Here is a 19,323-nt window from a genome sequence, read left to right as displayed (position 1 = left end):
TGTGACATGAGGACACAAACTTAACTGCGTGTGGTCTTTGTTCTTTTCTATTTTATTTAATTTAAAACCAACTTTTTTCTGGTTTCAAGGTAAAAAAAAAAATGACAAAAGCAACTCAATCTAATGTCTAATCTTGAATTTTGCTGATTCCTTGTTTCATTTCTCATTTGGTATCAGCAGCAGAACTGAGGACAAACAGGCAGCAGAAATGAAATGTGAATGAAATCAAAGCTGAAAGAACAGAACCACACTTTTATGACTTTCTGCAAACACACCATCTACAGCAGGACTCTGATCCAGAAAGCAGGTTAATTAACTTTAAAGACGTCCGTCCATCTGCTGATCAGATGTAAGTGTTACTCTTTTGTTGTACAGGTGCTGGTCATATAATTAGAATATCATGAAAAAGTTTATTTATTTCAGTAATTCCATTCAAAAAGTGAAACTTGTATATTATATTCATTCATTACTCACAGACTGATATATTTCAAATGTTTATTTCTCTTAATTTTGATTTAACCAACGCGGACAGAGCCGCGCGGAAAAACATGGCGGAGGGCCAGGACCTACTCGTAGCTGAAGTCTAGAAATACGTGCACTTACACGATTCATCACACAGAGATCACCGTGGTAACCGAGTTATGAACTATTCATGGTGTAAAATTAAAAGTAACTGCTGAAATGCTTTTATTCAGTAAAATGCCATGTTTTAAGTGGTGTAAACACTGGCAAACTTCTTCTTCTCTAGTACCAGAGTAGACCAGGTAGACGTGTGTTTGCGATACACTGCCCCCTGCAGTTTTGGAGAAGACGCCGCATGGAGTATAAATGCACACGTTCTCTCGCACGGATTTCCGTGCGGCTGATTTCCGCGCGGCTCGTTCGTGCGGAAAGTATATTCCAGCCTTTAGTGTACTCAGGAGTGTTCACACAGACTGAAATTTGCTGGATTTTGATAGATTTTTACATGAATGAAAATATTGAAAGAAAATATTAGAAGTTTTACTGATATATATGTAATCACTTCAGATATTTTTAGGATTTTTTGGGAAGATTTTTTTGAAAATATTTACAACAATTTTCTTGCCAAATCTGGAGGATTTTTTATTTTTTTTTTTTTAAATAAAACTTTTAAGGGAAACTTTGAAGGAATTATTGGAATTTTCTTCCTGAAGGTTTTGCAAATTTTCAGAAATTTGGGGAAATTTTTTGCTGAATTTTTAAAAATTTTTTCAGACAAGGAAACAATATTTTTTGGTGCCCGTAAATGAGGACAACAGGAGCGTTAAAATAACTAACAGCCAAAAGACATTATTGAACACTGATTATACAAACAAAAAGATTACTCATTGTGAATCAATTCTTTTTGACTGTAACTTAGAAAATGGTCACTGTGGCAGCTGGCACCCTTTACGTTCAGTATCACTGACCTTGACCTCTGACTAAGAGTCCCTTAGCATAATTTCTTAACCTCACTGATGCAGTTGAATGGCTGGAATGTTGATCTTCACAGTTTGGGAATGAGATGTGCAAGTGTGGTATAGCATGTAGTGTACATTTAGTAGCGTATTATCACTCTCAGCAGTGTTGTGGAGACATCGCCTACTGAGAAAATGATGCATAGCAAGTATCTGCTTTGTAAAAATGCTGCAGTTTATGCCAATAGTCCTGTGTCAAACAAGTTTGTATCAAAGATGCCTAAAAGTTGCTGAAAGTTCTGCTGTAACTGGTGGCTCAGCCAAGCTTGTAAGGAGGTTTATTCTGTTTTATTTAATTTGTTCTTGTCTTATTTGCTCGCTTATATTACTTACTGCACTTACTGACCTTCATCAAGGGCAGAGATAAGAGAGAACAAACTATTGTACACATACCAAAATCCACACACACATTGTCACATTATCATAGTACCTATTTACCCAGTGATAGCCACGTCCTGCCAGACGGTATTAATCAGCAAGAAGCACAGAAGGAGAGGCTGGTACTTCATCATGTGACAACAATTTCACGTTTCAGGACATATCACTCGGAAGTGAGGTTTTCTAAAACCCTACTGCTGTCCTCATACAAATATAACTATTCCCACTCTTGCGGCCCATCTCTGTGTCATCAATGTGTCTGACTTTATCACCCCACTAGGTACTGTTTCTCAAGAAATCCACCAAGGTGTGGCCCACTGAGCCGGTATTCACTGTGCTGCTGAAATTATCCAGAAGATGTCCTCTGAAACTTGTGTACTCAGTTTTAATTCCAGTGTTTTTTAATAACAGGCAGTGTGTGGTAATCAGCAGACGATAACACATTATACAATACGTGTGTTGACATCAAACAGCGGATCTGTGTGAGTGGACCATCATTTAAGAGAAACCTTCCGTGACTCATACCTGGTGTAAATACGAGCCCACGTGTTGGTGCCCTGCATGACTTCCCACGGCTTTGTGACTTCAGCCTGTGAGTAGCTGGGAACACAATAACAAAGGCATGTGAGCAAGAGCAAATCCAAGGAGCAACAAGAGCAAAACAGAGAAAAAATATAAACAAAGGTCTACATGCACAATGACTCACATTTTAAGTGACACGCTCAGTTTTGAAGAAGAGGCTGAGTGGTGAAGTAGAACACTAATGAGTTGGTGATGGACTGTTTACAGTTATAAGGAAAATAATACACGTTTTAATCTGTGACATTCATTTTACATTTACTGTTGTATGCAAGTTAGTTTTAAATGACCTGAAAAACAGCACCGTTACTCGATACTTTCAAATCTAATTTTGCGTTTTATTATATTTAACTACTCTGAGACATGGTGATGCCTCCTAACAGAATGTAATTATTCTGCAGCATGTGTCACCGATGTCCTACTGTTGCCTTGGTGACAAGGTCAGTGGTTCATTTTGAGCCACAATTTTGTTGGTTTTACTTCTCTATACTACAATGGAAATAGTTCTATCTTTCACCAATAAACAGGCTAACTTATTTGTTTCACAAATATCATTTAATATGACCAGCTCATTAATGAGAAATCTGTTAACTGTGAAAAGTGTATCTGAGCTGCAGTTGAAGTAAAGTTCTGTTCTGAATAAATCTCACTTATTTTTTTGATTTGGTGATTGCGATTTACTTTTTGTGGATCAACTCGAAATTACATTTTCCCCTCTAAACTGGTATTTCGGTTTCAACAAAAGTGTCCAAATTAGGTTTACTTCTCCTCTAACATCTGACATCTACAGTGGTGGAAAAAGTTTTCAGACACCCTTAAAATTTTACACAATCTCAAATATCATGAAATATTTGTGGAAAAATCTTTTTGTGTTTCAAAAGGTATGGCTGCATCAGACAGACGCAAACAAATACAAATTGTATTATTTTGTTTATTGGTCACAAGAAAAACTAACAAAACTAAATTCCTGAGTTTCAATAAGTCAGTTCTCAACATTGTCGGTATCAAAGTCAACAAATAATAGAGAATGTGTTCAAAACTGAACAAAAAATAAACCATCACATCATCAAATTAATATTTAGTCATCCTGCCATTAGCAGCAGTACAGCTCTAATCCTGGCTGGATGTTCCCCACCAGCCTTTCACACTGTTCAGGGTAATCTTGTAACATTCTTCTTGAATTACTGCTTTTATTTCTCATAAATTCTTTGGTTTAAGCTTTGAAACAGACCTTTTGATGATCCACCACAGATTTTTAATGGGGCTCATGTCTGGAGATTGAGCTGGTCACTCTAAGACCTGGATACTGAGCTCCTGCAGCCAAGTTCTTCTGGTCCTGGATGTGTTCAAGGAGCATTATCTGGTAGAACATCCAGTTTTGACCTCGATAGAACAGTGCACGTGCAGGATGTGGGTTTGAAGAATGGAACAATACTTGTCAGAGTTCAACGTGCTATCACAGTGAGATGACCAACACCAGCAGCACTCATGCATCCCCAAACCATGATACTGCCTCCACCGTGCTTGACATTAGGTACTCTACATGCTGGAGATAATGCTTCTCCTGGCCTTCTGTGTACCCTCACATTAGCAGGAGGAAGATAAAGCTGGAAACTGGACTCATCTGACCACAGAATCTTCTTCCAGTTCCTGGCTGTCCAGTTCTTGTGTGCTTGGGCTCAACAACGCCAGCCTAACCTCTGTCTCTCATTGATCAGAGGCTTCTTGACAGCCTTGTAGGACCTTAAGCCATGATCAAAAAGTCGGCCACATTCAGTGCAGGTGGAACACTGGACACCAGTTTGGTTTGACCACTGCTGCTGAAGCTCCTCTGATGTCATTCAGTGGTTTTCCTGCACATGTGGATCATAATGCAGTTATTTCATGCTGAAGAAGCCCTTGGATGCCCAGATCTTGGTTTGTCTTCCAAGCTGTTGGTTCGTCTGTATTTCTGCAGTGAATCCAACTGCTGAAGGACTGTATCTGCACTTCCTGGCTATCTGGCAGCAGCTGGACCCTTCCTGGCTGAAAATCTGTCATCTCTCTTCAGGCATGTTTCCCTCGTTAGGTTCCTTGTTTTTAGCCATTTCTGTCTTTGAAGAACTTTCAAATGTACTGGCTTTCTATAGACACGAAGCACAGCAACAAAAATTGTGTCTTTTAATAAAAAGCACAAATTTCATTAATGGATCACTGATACCAAAATGACTCGATACTCAAAATTTCTTATGTATTTTTATGGAGCCAATCCATTTTAAGTTTTTAAAGGCTTTTTTAAAGATTTGTTTAGTATTTTAGCTGTGACTGTACTAAAATAAATTGCACATGAAGACCTAAGAGTGATCCTTGCAATATTTCACACATGCATGGAGTGTCAAAAAACTTTTTTTTCACCACTGTATGTTCCTTCAAATTCTTCAGCAACTCAACTGCTGTTTTCTTCCAGCTGGATTATAAAGTAAAGGAAATAAGTTTATTAGCAAAATAAAGCTTTTCATTTTATAATCAGGTAAAGTGAAAACTTTGGTTGGAAAAACTGGAAACTTCAAGTTGACTTTCTATAAAAAATAAAATGCAGGAATGCAGTACATCTACCTTAAACCAGACTCCTTAATTTAACCTATTAACATAAACTGGATGAAATTCATTTAGTTGCATGTTACCAGTTGAAGCAATTCGTCTGAGTCATGTCTCGTTTTTCATTGTGCAGGTGTTGGAGTGACTCGTGGTGCAGACTTTTGCACGTGTTGGTGTGTCCACTGACTGCTGATTGTTGACTTGCCAGTAAAACGACACTATATTCATAAATCATTTTTGTTCCCATGCTGTCACATGTCACTGCGCTTTGACTGGTCCCCACCGTGCGCTTTGAATCGTGCGCAACAGTTGGGTGGGGTCTTCTGGAGAGGAGCTATAAATACTCCTTGACGCCCCCAGGACTCAGACCAGCAGCGGCTCTCTGCCCTCCGCTGGAGGAGTTGCTGTGCGCCCCGGATCTGCTCATCATGTCTCTGTCGGTGCGTCCCACCACGGTGCGCCTGGTGTTCCTCGGGGCCGCGGGCGTCGGTAAGAGCGCGCTCATCCGTCGTTTCCTCCACGACCTCTTCGACCACAAGTACACGCGCACCGTGGAGGAGCTCCACGTGTTGGAGTACGACACCGCTGGGTGTGGGAAGATGCGTCTGGAGATCCTGGACACGAGCGGCAGCTACTCGTTCCCGGCCATGCGGGAGCTCTGCATCCGACACAGCGACGCCTTCGCCCTGGTGTACGCGGTGGACGACCCCGGCTCCTTCGAGGAGGTGCGGCGGCTCCGCGACGAGATCCTGGAGCTGCGGGGCGGCAAGAGTGCGCCCATCACCGTGGTGGGGAGCAAAGCAGATCTGACGGAGGCCGAGGGTCGTGTGCTGCAGGCCGGGGAAGCCATGAGCACGGTGGAGGGGGAGTGGGCTGCTGACTTCGTGGAGGCGTCGGCGCGCACAGGTGCGAACACGTTGCGGGTGTTCGGCTCGATGCTGCAGCAGGTGAACCTGCCGCACCGGCTCAGTCCTGCGGTGCGGAGACGCAGAGACACGGAGCCCACAGCAGAAGAGAAGAGGAGAGCTCCTCTGAGGAAGAACAACAGCTGCATCCTGTCATAGAAACAGTTTGTTGTACAAAGACTGCAGCTGGACTGCTCGTGTTCAGCTGGAATAAAGTTCTCAGTGAACTCTATGGAACAGCAAAGTTTCATAACTATAAGAACTATATTTTCCTTATGTGTTTACTATTCTGACTTTTTTAAGAAACTCGTCAATGAAATGTCTTCATTTTTTTGGTCTGCTGTTTCATTTTTAAACCAACCAGTACAACTCATCTCTCTGCAAAAAGATACATTTCTGTTTCAGAAAGTCAACACACAGATACAAACACGTCACTTTAACATATAATATGTTCACTCTCTTTCACTTTTCATTGGACAAAGTGCACTTTTCATTTTTTGTGTGCCCACAAAAGTGTCCCATCTGTTCACTAGCAGACTGTAGACTAGACATGGGGATCAGTAGAGGAAGATGAGAGGAGAATGAGTGAGGACAGATGTTGAAATCTGGGTTTGTTCATGCTCCGGCTTCAATAACGGTGTGATTCAGATATTTTATTTAAGTAAAAGTATACCTGAGTGCAAAAATACTCCCATGAAAGTGAAGATTCTTCTTCCACAAGAAAAATCACAGAAATACTAGCCCAAAATATGCTTATAGTATCAAAAGTAAAAGATATATTTTCAGGTTAATGTTATTTTTGAAGGATGCATTTTATGCTGTAGTTGGTTGAAGTAAACTTAGTTTGAACTGCTTAATTACTGAGTCAATAAAACCGATAAACCTTGATCTTCAAAGCAACAGAGTGCCTAATAGATGCAGTTGAGTAGTAAGGGATACTATTATATACTCCAATAAATACCTCATGATTGCACAGTACTTAAATAAATGTCCTCAGTTACCTTTCACCCCCCAAAGTCAGCAGCCTACAGTAAATATTTTAGTGTCTTTTGGTTAATGTCAGGCAATAAATTCTCCTCCACCTTGTCAATAAGGCAAAATTTTATCAAACCCGAACTTGAATTTTATTCCTTTTCTATATTTAGAAAGACAGCCAGACTTCACCTATACTCTTGTTATTTCAAAACTGTAGTTTAAGTAGTAATTTAATATATAATGTCACACTTGAAACTTGGCATGCTTTCTTTAGAAATTCTGCAACCCTGAGCTTGTACTAACAATCACCATCAGCCTCTACAGATGTTTCTCCTTTTCCCCCTACATTAATTCTTATATGCAAATTCAACCTATTTAGATTTGCATTTGTGTATGTTTTCTCTATTTAGTAAACAAATCCACACAAAAACAAATCCTCTGTGTGATTATTTAATCATTCTTGTAATGGTGAAAGCTGCTTTTGTCAGCAGATGCATGGAGGGAATATTTAGATCAGTATGCGCTTTATAAAAATAGCTACTCTTATTTGCATGAAGCAGCATTGTGCTGTTTTGACACAGATACAAACACCTCTGTCAAGTGGAGCAAAGAGGATAAACAAACCCACGGATGTCAGCATCTGTCCTCTCTTCATCCACTTATTCTCCTCTTATCCTCCTCTATATTTATCCCTTTTTCAGGTCTGCTGCTGAACAGATATGGCCCAAAAACATTCATGTAAGTGGAGTAGTGCTTCCTGTAGCACACAATGGCACAAAGAAAAGATGAAGCTCCTGATTAGACTCCCTGGCAAAGATGTTTTTGCAAGATTGCTCGTGTTTTCCTGTAAAATTATACAATTCTGGCAGCCATGGTTTCCAGTATTTTACTGTGTTGTTTCAGTGTCACAGTTGTAATTTACTTTACAGTTAAATATTGTGTAAGTGACTATAGCAATCTGGAATATCAGGTTGTCTCTGTCATGCTGTAATTAGATTTTTCATTAATATACTGTATTCACATTATGCTACCACATTGACTGTGGTTGTAGTTTTGTGACTTGTTTCTCTTTCGTGTCTCATTTTTATTGTGTTTTGTTTTGCTCCTGTCATTTGTGCCTGTTTTGTGTCTTGGTTTTGTTGGTTCATGTCTTGCTAGTGTAGCTTTGTGTCTGTTTTTCCTTTTATATCGCACTTGTGCCCTTTTGTGTTGTTTTGTCTTTCGGTTTTGTCGGTTTGTGTTTCCTTTGTGTTGTCATATTTGATTTTTATCTCATTCACCATGGAAAAAAGAGAAGTAATTGTAATTTGGCATTCTTGAAATAATACTTAAAATAACTATTGTTAATTTCCAAATGATGTCTGTCATTTTGCAGACTTTTCTATACAGTGATACCAAAACCAAAAACTACCAATTTTCTCATTTTTTTCGAAATAAGAACAAGACAAAATAAAGATAGACTCTGTTCGATTAAAGCTCTTTCAGCATGTTGGATGGAAGATAAATTGATCTAAAATCTGCTTTGTTTTATTGTTTATTTTACCACTGAGACTCTGAGAACTCACCGATGGGCTGAAACTGTTAAATCAAAGAAAATGAAATGAGAGGAAAGTTGATATTTGTTGGCTTTGTCATGCAGCCTGTCTGCTCTGTCTTCATCTCTGTAATGACACAGAAATGTACAATTTTATACAACCAAAGCTGTTCTTTCATTAATCCTGTTATAACAAAGTCATATTTGAAATTTGAGTTAATTGAATAAATCACATAAAGCATTTTTGTTTAAAACATCCTTCGGTACAGAGATGTGTAATGTCTGCTACTTTGTTTTCATTTAGTCTTTATCACAGGTGACTGTGCTCTTTAGTTTGAAGTGTCTGATCACCTTAACAGGAGCATGTTTCACATTATAACAGCAAACTGTCTGAGCAGCTTTAACAATGAATATTTGCCATACCACTGTGTCTAACTGTAGATACTTATACACTCCCCTCCAAAAGTATTGGAACAGTGAGGCCAATTCCTTTATTTTTGCTGTAGACTGAAAACATTTGGGTTTGACATCAAAAGATGAAAATGAGACAAGAGATCAACATTTCAGCTTTTATTTCCAGGTATTTACATCTGGATCTGATACACAACTTAGAAGATAGAGTTATTTGTAATGAACACCAATTTTTTTTAGGTGAGCAAAAGTATTGGAATAGTTAGACTTAAATTAGATTAAAATAAATAAGACTTAATATTTAGTTGCAAACCCTTCGCTTGCAATAACTGCATCTATCCTGTGATCCACTGGCATCACCAGACATTTGCATTCTTCTTTTGTGATGCTTTTCCAGGCTTTTACCTCAGCCTCTTTCAGCTGTTTTGGGGGTTACTCCCTTCAGCCTCCTCTTTAGCAGGTAAAATGCAGCTCTATAGGGTTTAAGTCTGGAGATTGACTTGGCCAGTCTAACACCTTCCACTTCTGGCCCCTGATAAAGTCCTTTGTTGTTCTGGCAGTGTGTTTTGGGTCATTATCTTGCTGCACGATGGAGGATCTCCCAATCAGTTTGGTTGCATCTTTCTTTAAACTGGCAGATACAATGTTTCTGTAGACTTCTGATTTTGCTTCTTCCACCATGTGTTCCATCATTGATGAAGATTAATGAGCCATGAATAAGAAGCCATACCAGCCCAAGCCATGACATTACCTCCACTGTGTTCCACAGATGAGCTTTGGGATCATGAGCAGATTTTTTCTTTCTCTGACTTTAGCGTCTCCATCACTTTGGTAAAGGTTCATCTTTGTCTCATCAATCCATAAAACTTTGTCCCAGAATTTCCGAGGCTCATCTCTGTACTTTGTGGCAAATTCCAGCCTGGCCTTCCTGTTGTACTTGCTGATGAGTGTTTCGCATCTTCTGATGTAGCCTCTGTACTTTTGTTCATGAAGTCTTAACAGTAGATTGTGATACCTTCACTCCTGCGCTCTGGATGCTGTTGCTGATGTGGTTGATGATGGGTTGCAGCATGCAGGCTTGCAGATGTCAACATTAGATCGTCACCCTGCTCCTCAACCAGGTTTTCTCTTCACACAACTCTTAGCTCCCCTCTGAGTGACGCCGTTGTTTCCTCTCCAAGTTTCTCCCTCACTGCTCTTCCCTCTCCTCTCTCCTCCCCTGGCTCTTCCTCCTCTTTTGAAGACCTTAGTTGAACTGACTTTGTGTGACAAGGCCTGTTAAATGTACACTTGATGTGCTGCGCCCATATTCATGTGCATTAATGTAGATGTGAATAGTCTGATTACATTGGCTTTAAACTGATTAATGGAAAAGCTTAATCCTGGTTTACTCTGTTGGGACCACTCAACTCAGGCTTTCCTTTTCCTTCACATATATCTGAACCATTATGATCACCAGCATGGGACATATCTGCTTTCCTATTCTCTTTTTTATAATGAGTGTTCGTAAGTAAGCAAAGTGCAAAAATAAATAAAATATGTGGTATCATATCAAATTTATTTGTATCAAGTAATCACCCCACTTCTCCTGTGAGTGTCTGCTTAACAAAAATACTTCCAAGCATGGCATCAGTGATATTCACAACAGTCAGGTAAATTAAAGGTCACTAGTTCACTGTGATCTACGCTCTTAATATAAATTTAGACCTAGAGGGCACAGTTACCAGGCACACTGAGAATCTTACACTGGTAAATTTGCATTAATGCAGCCATTGTTCTCTGTGTTATTTATCATCTGGGATCCCTACCAATCTAGTGGTGAGGAGATCAAAAGCAGCAGTTTTCATGGTTTTCCATTTGGACATTTTTGTATTTCAATAAATTAAAGGAAAAAAGGGGATAAAAAACATGAAGAAAGACAACAATGCCCTTATTTTTATATATATATATATATATATATATATATATATATATATATATATATATATATATATATATATATATATATATATATATATATATATGTGTATATATATATATATATATATATATATATATATATATATATATATATATATATATATATATATATATATATATATATAAAAAATAAAAATATATCTGGGGGAAGTGGTGGCACAACGGTTAAGTGTCTGGACTACTGATCAGAAGGTCAGAGGTTCAAGCCCCGATGTGGCCACTGTTGGGCCCTTGAGCAAGGCCCTTAACCCGTCCTGCTCCAGGGGGCGCTGTACCGTGGCTGACCAGTCGCTCTGACTCCCCCAATTGGGGAGAGATGCGAAAATCAGAATTTCCCCTCGTGGGATTAATAAGGGATGATAAAAAAAAATAATAAATAAAATAGTCCATGAGGGTTAACCACCATTTCTTACCATGACTTGTTACTGGTGTTGCTGGTGTTGTTCCACAAATGAGCCTGTTTAAGTGGATTTAGGATTTAGTTAAACATCTTCATTTTTCTTGACATTGCTGCTGAGGGAGATAAAGGAAAACACATTTTATCCTGAATACTTTACCAAATGTGGCGTACACTTCAAAGTCTGGTTTCTCAACCTGTCAGTCAACCATGAATGTTTTGTTTGTGCAGACAAGACAGAGCCATGCAAAGTCATGTCCTGAAGTGATTTAAATGACACTTAGTGAAGAGACAGCCACAGAAAACATTCTCAGCTTCAGCTACAGAGCAGTGACCATGGACAGAATCATCTTCTTGGTTTGTCTTTGCGTTGCTGTTGAGGGAGATATAGGAAAACATGTTTTTATCGAGAACAAAGAAACCTGGTCTTCTGCTCAGGCTTACTGTCGACAATATCACACTGATCTGTCTTTTTTTAATAGTCAGAGTGAGATAGAAAAGCTTCCAAGAGCTGCAGATGGAAATCTTGTCCCAGGATGGATCGGCCTTTATCGAGATCCCAACAACAAAACTGCTTGGAAGTGGTCAGGAGGGGGACACATTACATTCCAGAACTGGGCTGATAGACAACCTGATAATTCTGGGGGCACTGAGAACAATGCAGTGATTACTTGGAATGGACTGTGGACTGATGTCAGTGGCAGTGATTTCTACTCTTTCTACTGCGTGGATGTGACTGTGGTGGAGGAGAAGATGTCCTGGGAAGACGCTCTGAGCCACTGCAGAGACAAACAAACTGATCTCCCCAGTCTGCTCTCTGAGACCGATCGGCTTCTGGACCACAATGACATCAAGCACAAGAACATCAGTGAGCGGGTGTGGATGGGTCTGCGTTTCCTGGGTGACCGCTGGATGTGGGTGAACGGTGACCCTCTGGAATATGAGGCCTGGTCCCAAGAAGGAGGTCAGGACCACCAGTGTCCAGTCAGGAAACGCTGTGGAGCTTTAACCAAAGAGGGACTGTGGGAGAACTGGGACTGTCAAGACAAACTCAACTTCATCTGTGTCTGACACATTCTGGAGAGACAACAGATTCACTTAAACATATACTGATACTTAGAGAAATTCATCTCAACTGTCATTTGTTATTTGCTTTTCTGTGATCAGACTATATTCATCTCTAATTTTCCAGTTTGGTGGTTTGTACTTGTCAGGTGAAGGGTTTTGTGTTTCATGACCTTGTTTTGTGATGTAAATTAGAATCCATTGTCAGAACATTTGAATAGATCAGTGATTTTCAAAGTATCCTCTGGTGACGTTGTTACAGTGCTGGTTAACATGTTAACTGGTTCACATTTTGACCTTTTCAGCAAGCAATGATCAATAAATAAATCAAAAACATTCTCCCTATGTACGCGTCATTTGTAATGAAAAGCTGGGAATCCCCTGAAACCTAAAAATGTTCACCTTCACCTTTATCTTTAATATCTGGTCTCTTCAAGAAGAATATCATTTTCAGCTACTCTAGAGGAATCTTTTGAGTTCAAAAACCCTTCAGAAAGGTTCTTCAAAGAACCGTTTTGTGGTGTTTGGGTTTCCAATCCCACCTCATCATTATGCCATTTTTTTGTTCCAAAACCAAGAACTAAATTTTGAAAATATTGTAGATGTTCCTAAAAATGAAGAGACTCTTCTACATTCAGGTAAATATGTAGCTCTTCATTTGGGCCCAAATCTGCCGGCAGAAAGATCCAAATCTACCCAAATACACATCATTCTGAGAGAGTAGCAGAATATCTGAGGGGTCTAAGAGGTTCATTGGATAAAAGCAAACCTGATAAATATGCAGGAGCAAGATCAATCAGAGCTTTATAAAGAAATAAAATGATCTTAAAATTAATTAAAATGAGCTGTAGTTGGCATATCTGTCAGAATCAGGAGAACCACAAGGAAGGTGACTCTGTTTGACTCATTTGAGGAATCGTATTAGCCACCAGGTGGCGCCACATCTCACAGAGGCTGACATCTACATAACACCAAACTTTAACCTCTAACGTTCTTATTTTGTTTATCAGTCTGTTTTTTACACCGTCAGATGTACTGACAGTCAAAAATCCAGCTTCAGGCCTCATATTTCCATCTCTCACAGCTATGCCTGGTGCAGATTTGTTTTTTCTGTGATATTATTTTACCACCACTGAGCCTCAGATAATCCTGTTGCGTTGCTGCAACACTTGTCCATGTGACTGTGTGTCAGTGGGTTTTATCCTCTTACAGTCTCCTCAGATCTCCACTCATCCTCCAGCTCTCAGACATGGCGAGTCCCGGACAGAAAGTGGTGCTGATCACCGGCTGCTCCTCCGGTATCGGCCTGAGGATGGCTGTGATGCTGGCCAAGGATGAGCAGAAGCGCTACCATGGTGAGTCTATGACAGAGAGAAGTAGTATTTCATGTAATTTGCTTAGTGTGGTATATAGACTGTATTTATGTTGCACAGCACACAGAGGAGGAAAACTGTTAATTGTCAATAATAGAATAATATTGTCTAATAGAATAATACAACTAATATTAATAAAGCTAATAACAGCTCTATCTTCTGTTGTCTTCTTCTATGGTGATAACACATAAGATGATTACATCATGACTGCAGTGTAACAGTGTCACATGGTACACATGACTATGAAGATTAAAACTGTCTGTTCAACTGACTGCACAGCAAAGCACTGAATTAAAGCTGAGGTCCTGTTTGCAGTTTAAACCTCCAACAAGCCTTAGTTTGAAAAAGGAATATGAACCATGTGAGTGTAAATGAGGATTTAATTTTGACAGAACTGTGAATCGATCACACAGCTGTCTGAACTTCTGAAACCTGAACAGGAACCTCCCTGGTCTACAGGTTTTCCTCTGCTGACAGGAGGTCAGAAGTCACACTTAACTGACTTAAAGTCTTCAGAAGCAGAGCTGCAAATGCAGCTTAAATAATCTCATAAGAAGAGGCCACATATCTGTCAGATAATAAGCTAGCAAACAGCTTTGTATCCTTAGGATAACAGTAACTATTTTATTTTTGTTCATTGTTGTGCAGCTTTTAAGACTCCACTTACTTTAACAGGAAATGCTGCATCTAAACCAAGAAAAGTTTGCTATTTACATATTTCAACCCTAAGACTCTCAGAGACATAAAGTGAGACCAGGTTCAGAGAATTAGTCTCAGTCTTAATGAAGTCACAAATGTTATAGAAGACTGTAATCAGTTAATCAGGTTGTGTCACTTGAACAAAAATATCCAAGTTCTGGAAAACAGATCTCTCATTTTATTCATACTGAGAGTCAACCATCGTCCCACCTGAAGGCCAACATCCGTGTTTTTTCACTTGTAAATATAAACTTTACATCACTGTGAACCTTGCTGTTAATCTGTTGACCTGAAGGCATTTCTTCTGCTGTTCCTCCACTAACTTATTACTCTGCACTTACTACTTACTAAAACTAAAGCAACTTACACATCTGCTAAGTGATGTTTACACTTTATGGAAATTAATAGCAATCACCGGCATCATAAAAAGTTGAAGAATAAATTAAAAATATCTACAGCATGTATTTGAAAGTTAAACACATTTGTAGCCTTCAGTGGAGGTCATGCCAGGCTATGTTGAGATTATTGGGTGTTTTTTGTTTTCATTGAAGTCCAAGATTAAATTTCCCAGCTCATTACACCTCCCTGCAGCCCTACACGTAGTAATATACCTCTGATCCCAACTTGACCCTTCGTTGCTCTTAAGACACCAGACATAAGGTAAAGCCCGCAGCGCAGCTTGTTTGGGCTAATTATTGCCTGGCTCGTAGATCTGTATTATGGATGACTGGTTGGTTATTCTTGGAGCAGGCAAAACTAATACTGCTATGTAAACTGGTTACTGTAACAGAACTGTTTATGATCACTGAGAGCTACTTAAGGGCTATATTTACTGTGCTGCTATCTTTAGTCAACTGTTATTTTTGAAAGTGACTTTAGGAAGAAAACTGCCCGCAGTTGAGACGCATACGAGCACAGTGTCCATGTGCTTAATCCTCTATTTTCATTTGCTTTTCTTTGCCACATTGACAATATTTCTGTTGTATCTTCCTCACAGATCTTGATGACCTGCGCTCTTTTTATTCTATATAACATATTTCCTGTAACAGGAAATGAACACAATGCAGGAGCACTCAGGATGGAAATTATCACCTAAAAACTCTACAAATACACGTGTGCACAAAGGAAGACTGTTAATTGATGCTGCACCGGGTTCTTGACAATTTGTTAAACGCTTAGTACACTCAGATTAAGTCAAAATGCCAAAACACAATATTTGTATGCATGTATCTTCTGTCTGCCCACATTTAACTTGATCCAGTGAACTTAGCTTGGCACTGCACATTTTTTCATTATCTATTTAGAGTAGCCGCCTGAAGGGGTAGTTGTGGGAAGGGAGTGTTAAATCCATTCACAAAGTCACATTTGGAAGCTGTCCATGGCAAAAAGAGGCATAATTATATGCAAGGGTATTTTGGCAAATGGCAAAGAGAAAGAAAATAGTAACACCTGTACGCACATAAAAATGGCCTGATGAAGGTTTGGTTGGGATTAAAAGATTAAAAATTGCAGGTTCAAGTCAGATCTTTTCATTAAAACTCCCCTTTGTGGTTCAGTGTGTTGCATAAGGTAACACTGACAGTAGCTGCAAGTGTTATTATTCATTCAGTGAATGTAAATGTTACCTAGTGGAACAGGAATTTAGTTCTAGACTCTCAACAGGGAAGAAAACAGTAGCTGTGACTGTTTCTGGCTTTTATCTAAATAATGATGATTAGTACGCACACATAACAGACACAACATGTGTTGCCAAATTCATACAAACAGCACCTACATATTAATATGATTCCTCAGACGTTAATTGTTTCTCCTCGTCACCCTCCTGTCTGCAGTAATCGCCACAATGCGTGATCTGAAACGCAAAGATAAGCTGGTGGAAGCTGCTGGGGATGCATATGGAAAAACTCTGTCTCTGGCTGTACTGGACGTCTGCAGTGACGAGTCGGTCAAACAGTGTATTAACGGCATTAAAGACCGACATGTGGACGTCTTAAGTAAGTAAAGTGAAAGCCTCTTCAACATGCTGTACCTTAGATTGTTCCAGTGTCTAATGTTGATGACTCTTCTGTCCTCGTTTCCTTCTTCTTCTCCTGTGCAGTCAATAATGCAGGTATCGGCCTGGTGGGTCCAGTGGAGAGCATCCCCATTGAGGAGATGAAGAAAGTTTTTGAGACCAATTTCTTTGGGGTGATCCGCATGATCAAGGAGGTGATGCCTGATATGAAGAAAAGGAAAGGAGGACACATCATCGTGGTCAGCAGTGTGATGGGACTACAAGGTGAGCAGGGACAGAGGAGGGCTGAGTGAGGAGAGAGGAGGTGGAGGGAGGCATTGTTAAATGATACAGGGAGTAAATAACAGGTTTGTCAGCTTCAGTCTCATGGATGGGTGGGTGGGTGGGTGGATGATGGACAGATGGAGGTGTGGATGGATGAAGAGGTAATGTAGTTTAAATACAAGTGTATGTCTTCGCTAACAGGGACAAACAAGCAGATCTGTGAAACTCTTCATGCTGTGAACAAGTGGAAGTTAAATACGTGCTGTTTTTCTAGGGGTGGTGTTTAATGATGTGTACGCAGCTTCCAAGTTTGCCATGGAGGGCTTTTGTGAGAGTCTGGCTGTGCAACTCTTGAAGTTTAATGTCACGTGAGTGTCTCTGATGCTTTCTATCATGGCTAATAAAGCACTAATGTGAAATTAATTGATGGAAAAGATTAATCACTGGAGGGATAAACAGTGTTCTTCTGAAAGATAGCACCTCTTTTGTGGTTTTGATGGGCAGAGCACTGAATGATACAGTTATGCAAAGGGACCAATTATATAGCAAGCAGGTTTTTTTTCAGGGCATCTTATCATACACAGGTTAGTCAGAGTGTTTTACCAGCAAAGGTAAAAATTAAACATGCCAAACATTAGAGCAGAATAAAATAAAATCAACTGAATTAAATCAATCAAAAACAGTACTGGAAAATTGAACAAAATATACATAAGTTACAGAGTTATTAAAAATACTGAATAAAAAGATGTAATATTAGAAACATAAAAACATATAAAAGATTAAGTATAGAACAAAATACAAATAAATATTAAGTGAATAAAATTGTAGACAGCAAAGTTTAGGCCAGAGCAAATGAAAAATATACTCTAAACTGTTATTTTTAGCCATGCTTTATAGCAATGTCTGTCAAATATGTCAACAAATATTGCATTGATTGTTGTGATTTTTTTGTACAAACATAGATGGTTCATTCATATTTCAAGATCCAGCAGTTGTTGAGACATTTCATTGAAAATCTAAAATATCAAGCTAACAGTGGAACAAGAAGGAGGTCAGCAAATTTAGTAGGATTCAGCTTCAGAGCAATATAATCTGTATGACAGGCTATGCAATAATTGTTATAATATTTCAGAAGAAACTGACTGGAATCCCAGTGGAACAACCGATTGACATCATAATGTCAAATGATTTCTCCCTAAGTTGCCTTCAGAGCAGTCTACCTGTCCAATGGAGTCATAAATCCTTTAAAACTGACTTAATTAAAAAGAGTTAATTTCTTTTGATTCAGATTTTAACTTACTAAATCAGTAACCTAAACTATAATTTTAACACTAGTACTGTCCTTTCGCCTGTGGAAATCTTCCATCTAATCTTTTCCAGTCTTCTTATGTTCCTCCTTTGTTGCGTGTCTCTCCTCAGATTGTCATTGATTGAGCCGGGCCCAGTGCACACAGAGTTCGAAGCAAAGATGATTCAGGATGTGAAACAGAAGGAGTATCCCGGAGCTGATGCTGACACAGTGCATTACTTCAAAAACGTCTATCTTCCTTCCTCTGTGGACATCTTTGAGACACTGGGACAAACGCCTGATGACATTGCCAGAGTAAGTCTCTGACTCAGCTTCGCTGTATCTGATCTTTCTGCCTGATTAACCTCCTAAGCCTGACTGCAGATTGTGTCTTTTCCTGCAGTGCACCAAGAAAGTGATTGAAGCAAGCAGCCCGCGTTTCCGTAACCTGACCAACCCGCTGTACACGCCCATCGTAGCACTGAAATATGCTGATGAAACTGGAGGCTTGTCTGTCCATGCCTTCTACCACATGCTCTTTAACCTGGGTACTCTGATGCACGTCAGCATGACCGCCATGAAGTATCTCACCTGTGGATGTCTGAGGAGCAGGACAGTTTCACCAAACTAGGAGCTAGAAAGCAGTGGGCATTTTCCCTCAATAAAGACCACACAGTACCTCGACTTTGATGCCAGGGGATCCTGAAAAACTGATCATACTAATATTATCTGTCCAAAGGTTATCGCTAATGTCACTTTCACAAATGAAGAAAACATTACTAACAAATCCATTCATAACGGAACAGCTTCACAGAGTTTATCTTGTCAGATTCCTGCTGTATATATATAGTTTGTACTGTAATGAACAGTTTTCTCTATATAGTCTTTTGTGTAGCATTGTAGCTTATTAATGTACAGATACCGCAGTCCAGATGAGTTTCAATATCACTGATTTTAAGAGCTGTCATCCTACCCAGAGTGCCAAATGAGTAGGTTTGGATTTATGAGACAGCATACTGTAGCCTGATTTCATTATTTTATCAGATTATGTTCAACTGTAATTGGCTGAGAAAGACAGATCTGCATTTTGGTTATTTATATCCTCCACATCTTTGTACATAATTTTCAAATAATGTCAGTGTATTGGAGCAACTATTTTGGCATTAAAAATTGTAATTTATACCTTCTGAAACTGCATCAGTGCTTCTCACTATTTTTATTCAATGAGTCTGTGTGCTCATGAGGGTCTGTACTAGGAAAAATACCCGCAAACACATTTTTAAAAAATCCTATTACATTTTTAGTAAAAGTTATGCACTAAACTGCTCTATCAGGAATTGCCGCACACTTAGAAATCACATGGGAATTTCAATGAAGAAACATTAGCCTATGCATAAAGACAACTA

The 19,323-nt window shown here is 39.3% G+C and overlaps 3 protein-coding genes across 3 annotated transcripts; all 3 read left to right on the top strand.

Moving 5' to 3' along the window:
• Nucleotides 1–5,288: 5,288 nt before the first annotated feature.
• Nucleotides 5,289–8,684, top strand: rasd3 (RASD family member 3). The gene has a single exon (XM_055009580.1). The coding sequence runs from the start codon at nt 5,441–5,443 to the stop codon at nt 6,074–6,076; it is 636 nt and encodes a 211-aa protein (XP_054865555.1). The 5' UTR covers nt 5,289–5,440; the 3' UTR covers nt 6,077–8,684.
• Nucleotides 8,685–11,967: 3,283 nt separating this feature from the next.
• Nucleotides 11,968–12,285, top strand: LOC111566254 (rheacalcin-2-like). The gene has a single exon (XM_023266770.1). The coding sequence runs from the start codon at nt 11,968–11,970 to the stop codon at nt 12,283–12,285; it is 318 nt and encodes a 105-aa protein (XP_023122538.1).
• Nucleotides 12,286–13,475: 1,190 nt separating this feature from the next.
• Nucleotides 13,476–19,114, top strand: LOC111566272 (retinol dehydrogenase 8-like). Its single transcript, XM_023266792.3, has 6 exons — nt 13,476–13,634; nt 16,184–16,345; nt 16,450–16,629; nt 16,904–16,997; nt 18,049–18,232; nt 18,321–19,114. Exons 1-6 carry the CDS (start codon nt 13,529–13,531, stop codon nt 18,546–18,548), a joined length of 954 nt encoding a protein of 317 aa, XP_023122560.1. The 5' UTR covers nt 13,476–13,528; the 3' UTR covers nt 18,549–19,114.
• Nucleotides 19,115–19,323: the final 209 nt, after the last annotated feature.

Source organism: Amphiprion ocellaris, chromosome 4 (genome assembly GCF_022539595.1).
Source record: "Amphiprion ocellaris isolate individual 3 ecotype Okinawa chromosome 4, ASM2253959v1, whole genome shotgun sequence".
NCBI lineage: Eukaryota > Metazoa > Chordata > Actinopteri > Pomacentridae > Amphiprion > Amphiprion ocellaris.
The sequence above is the reverse complement of the archived record's forward strand: the minus strand, read 5'-3'. Positions and strand labels throughout refer to the sequence as shown.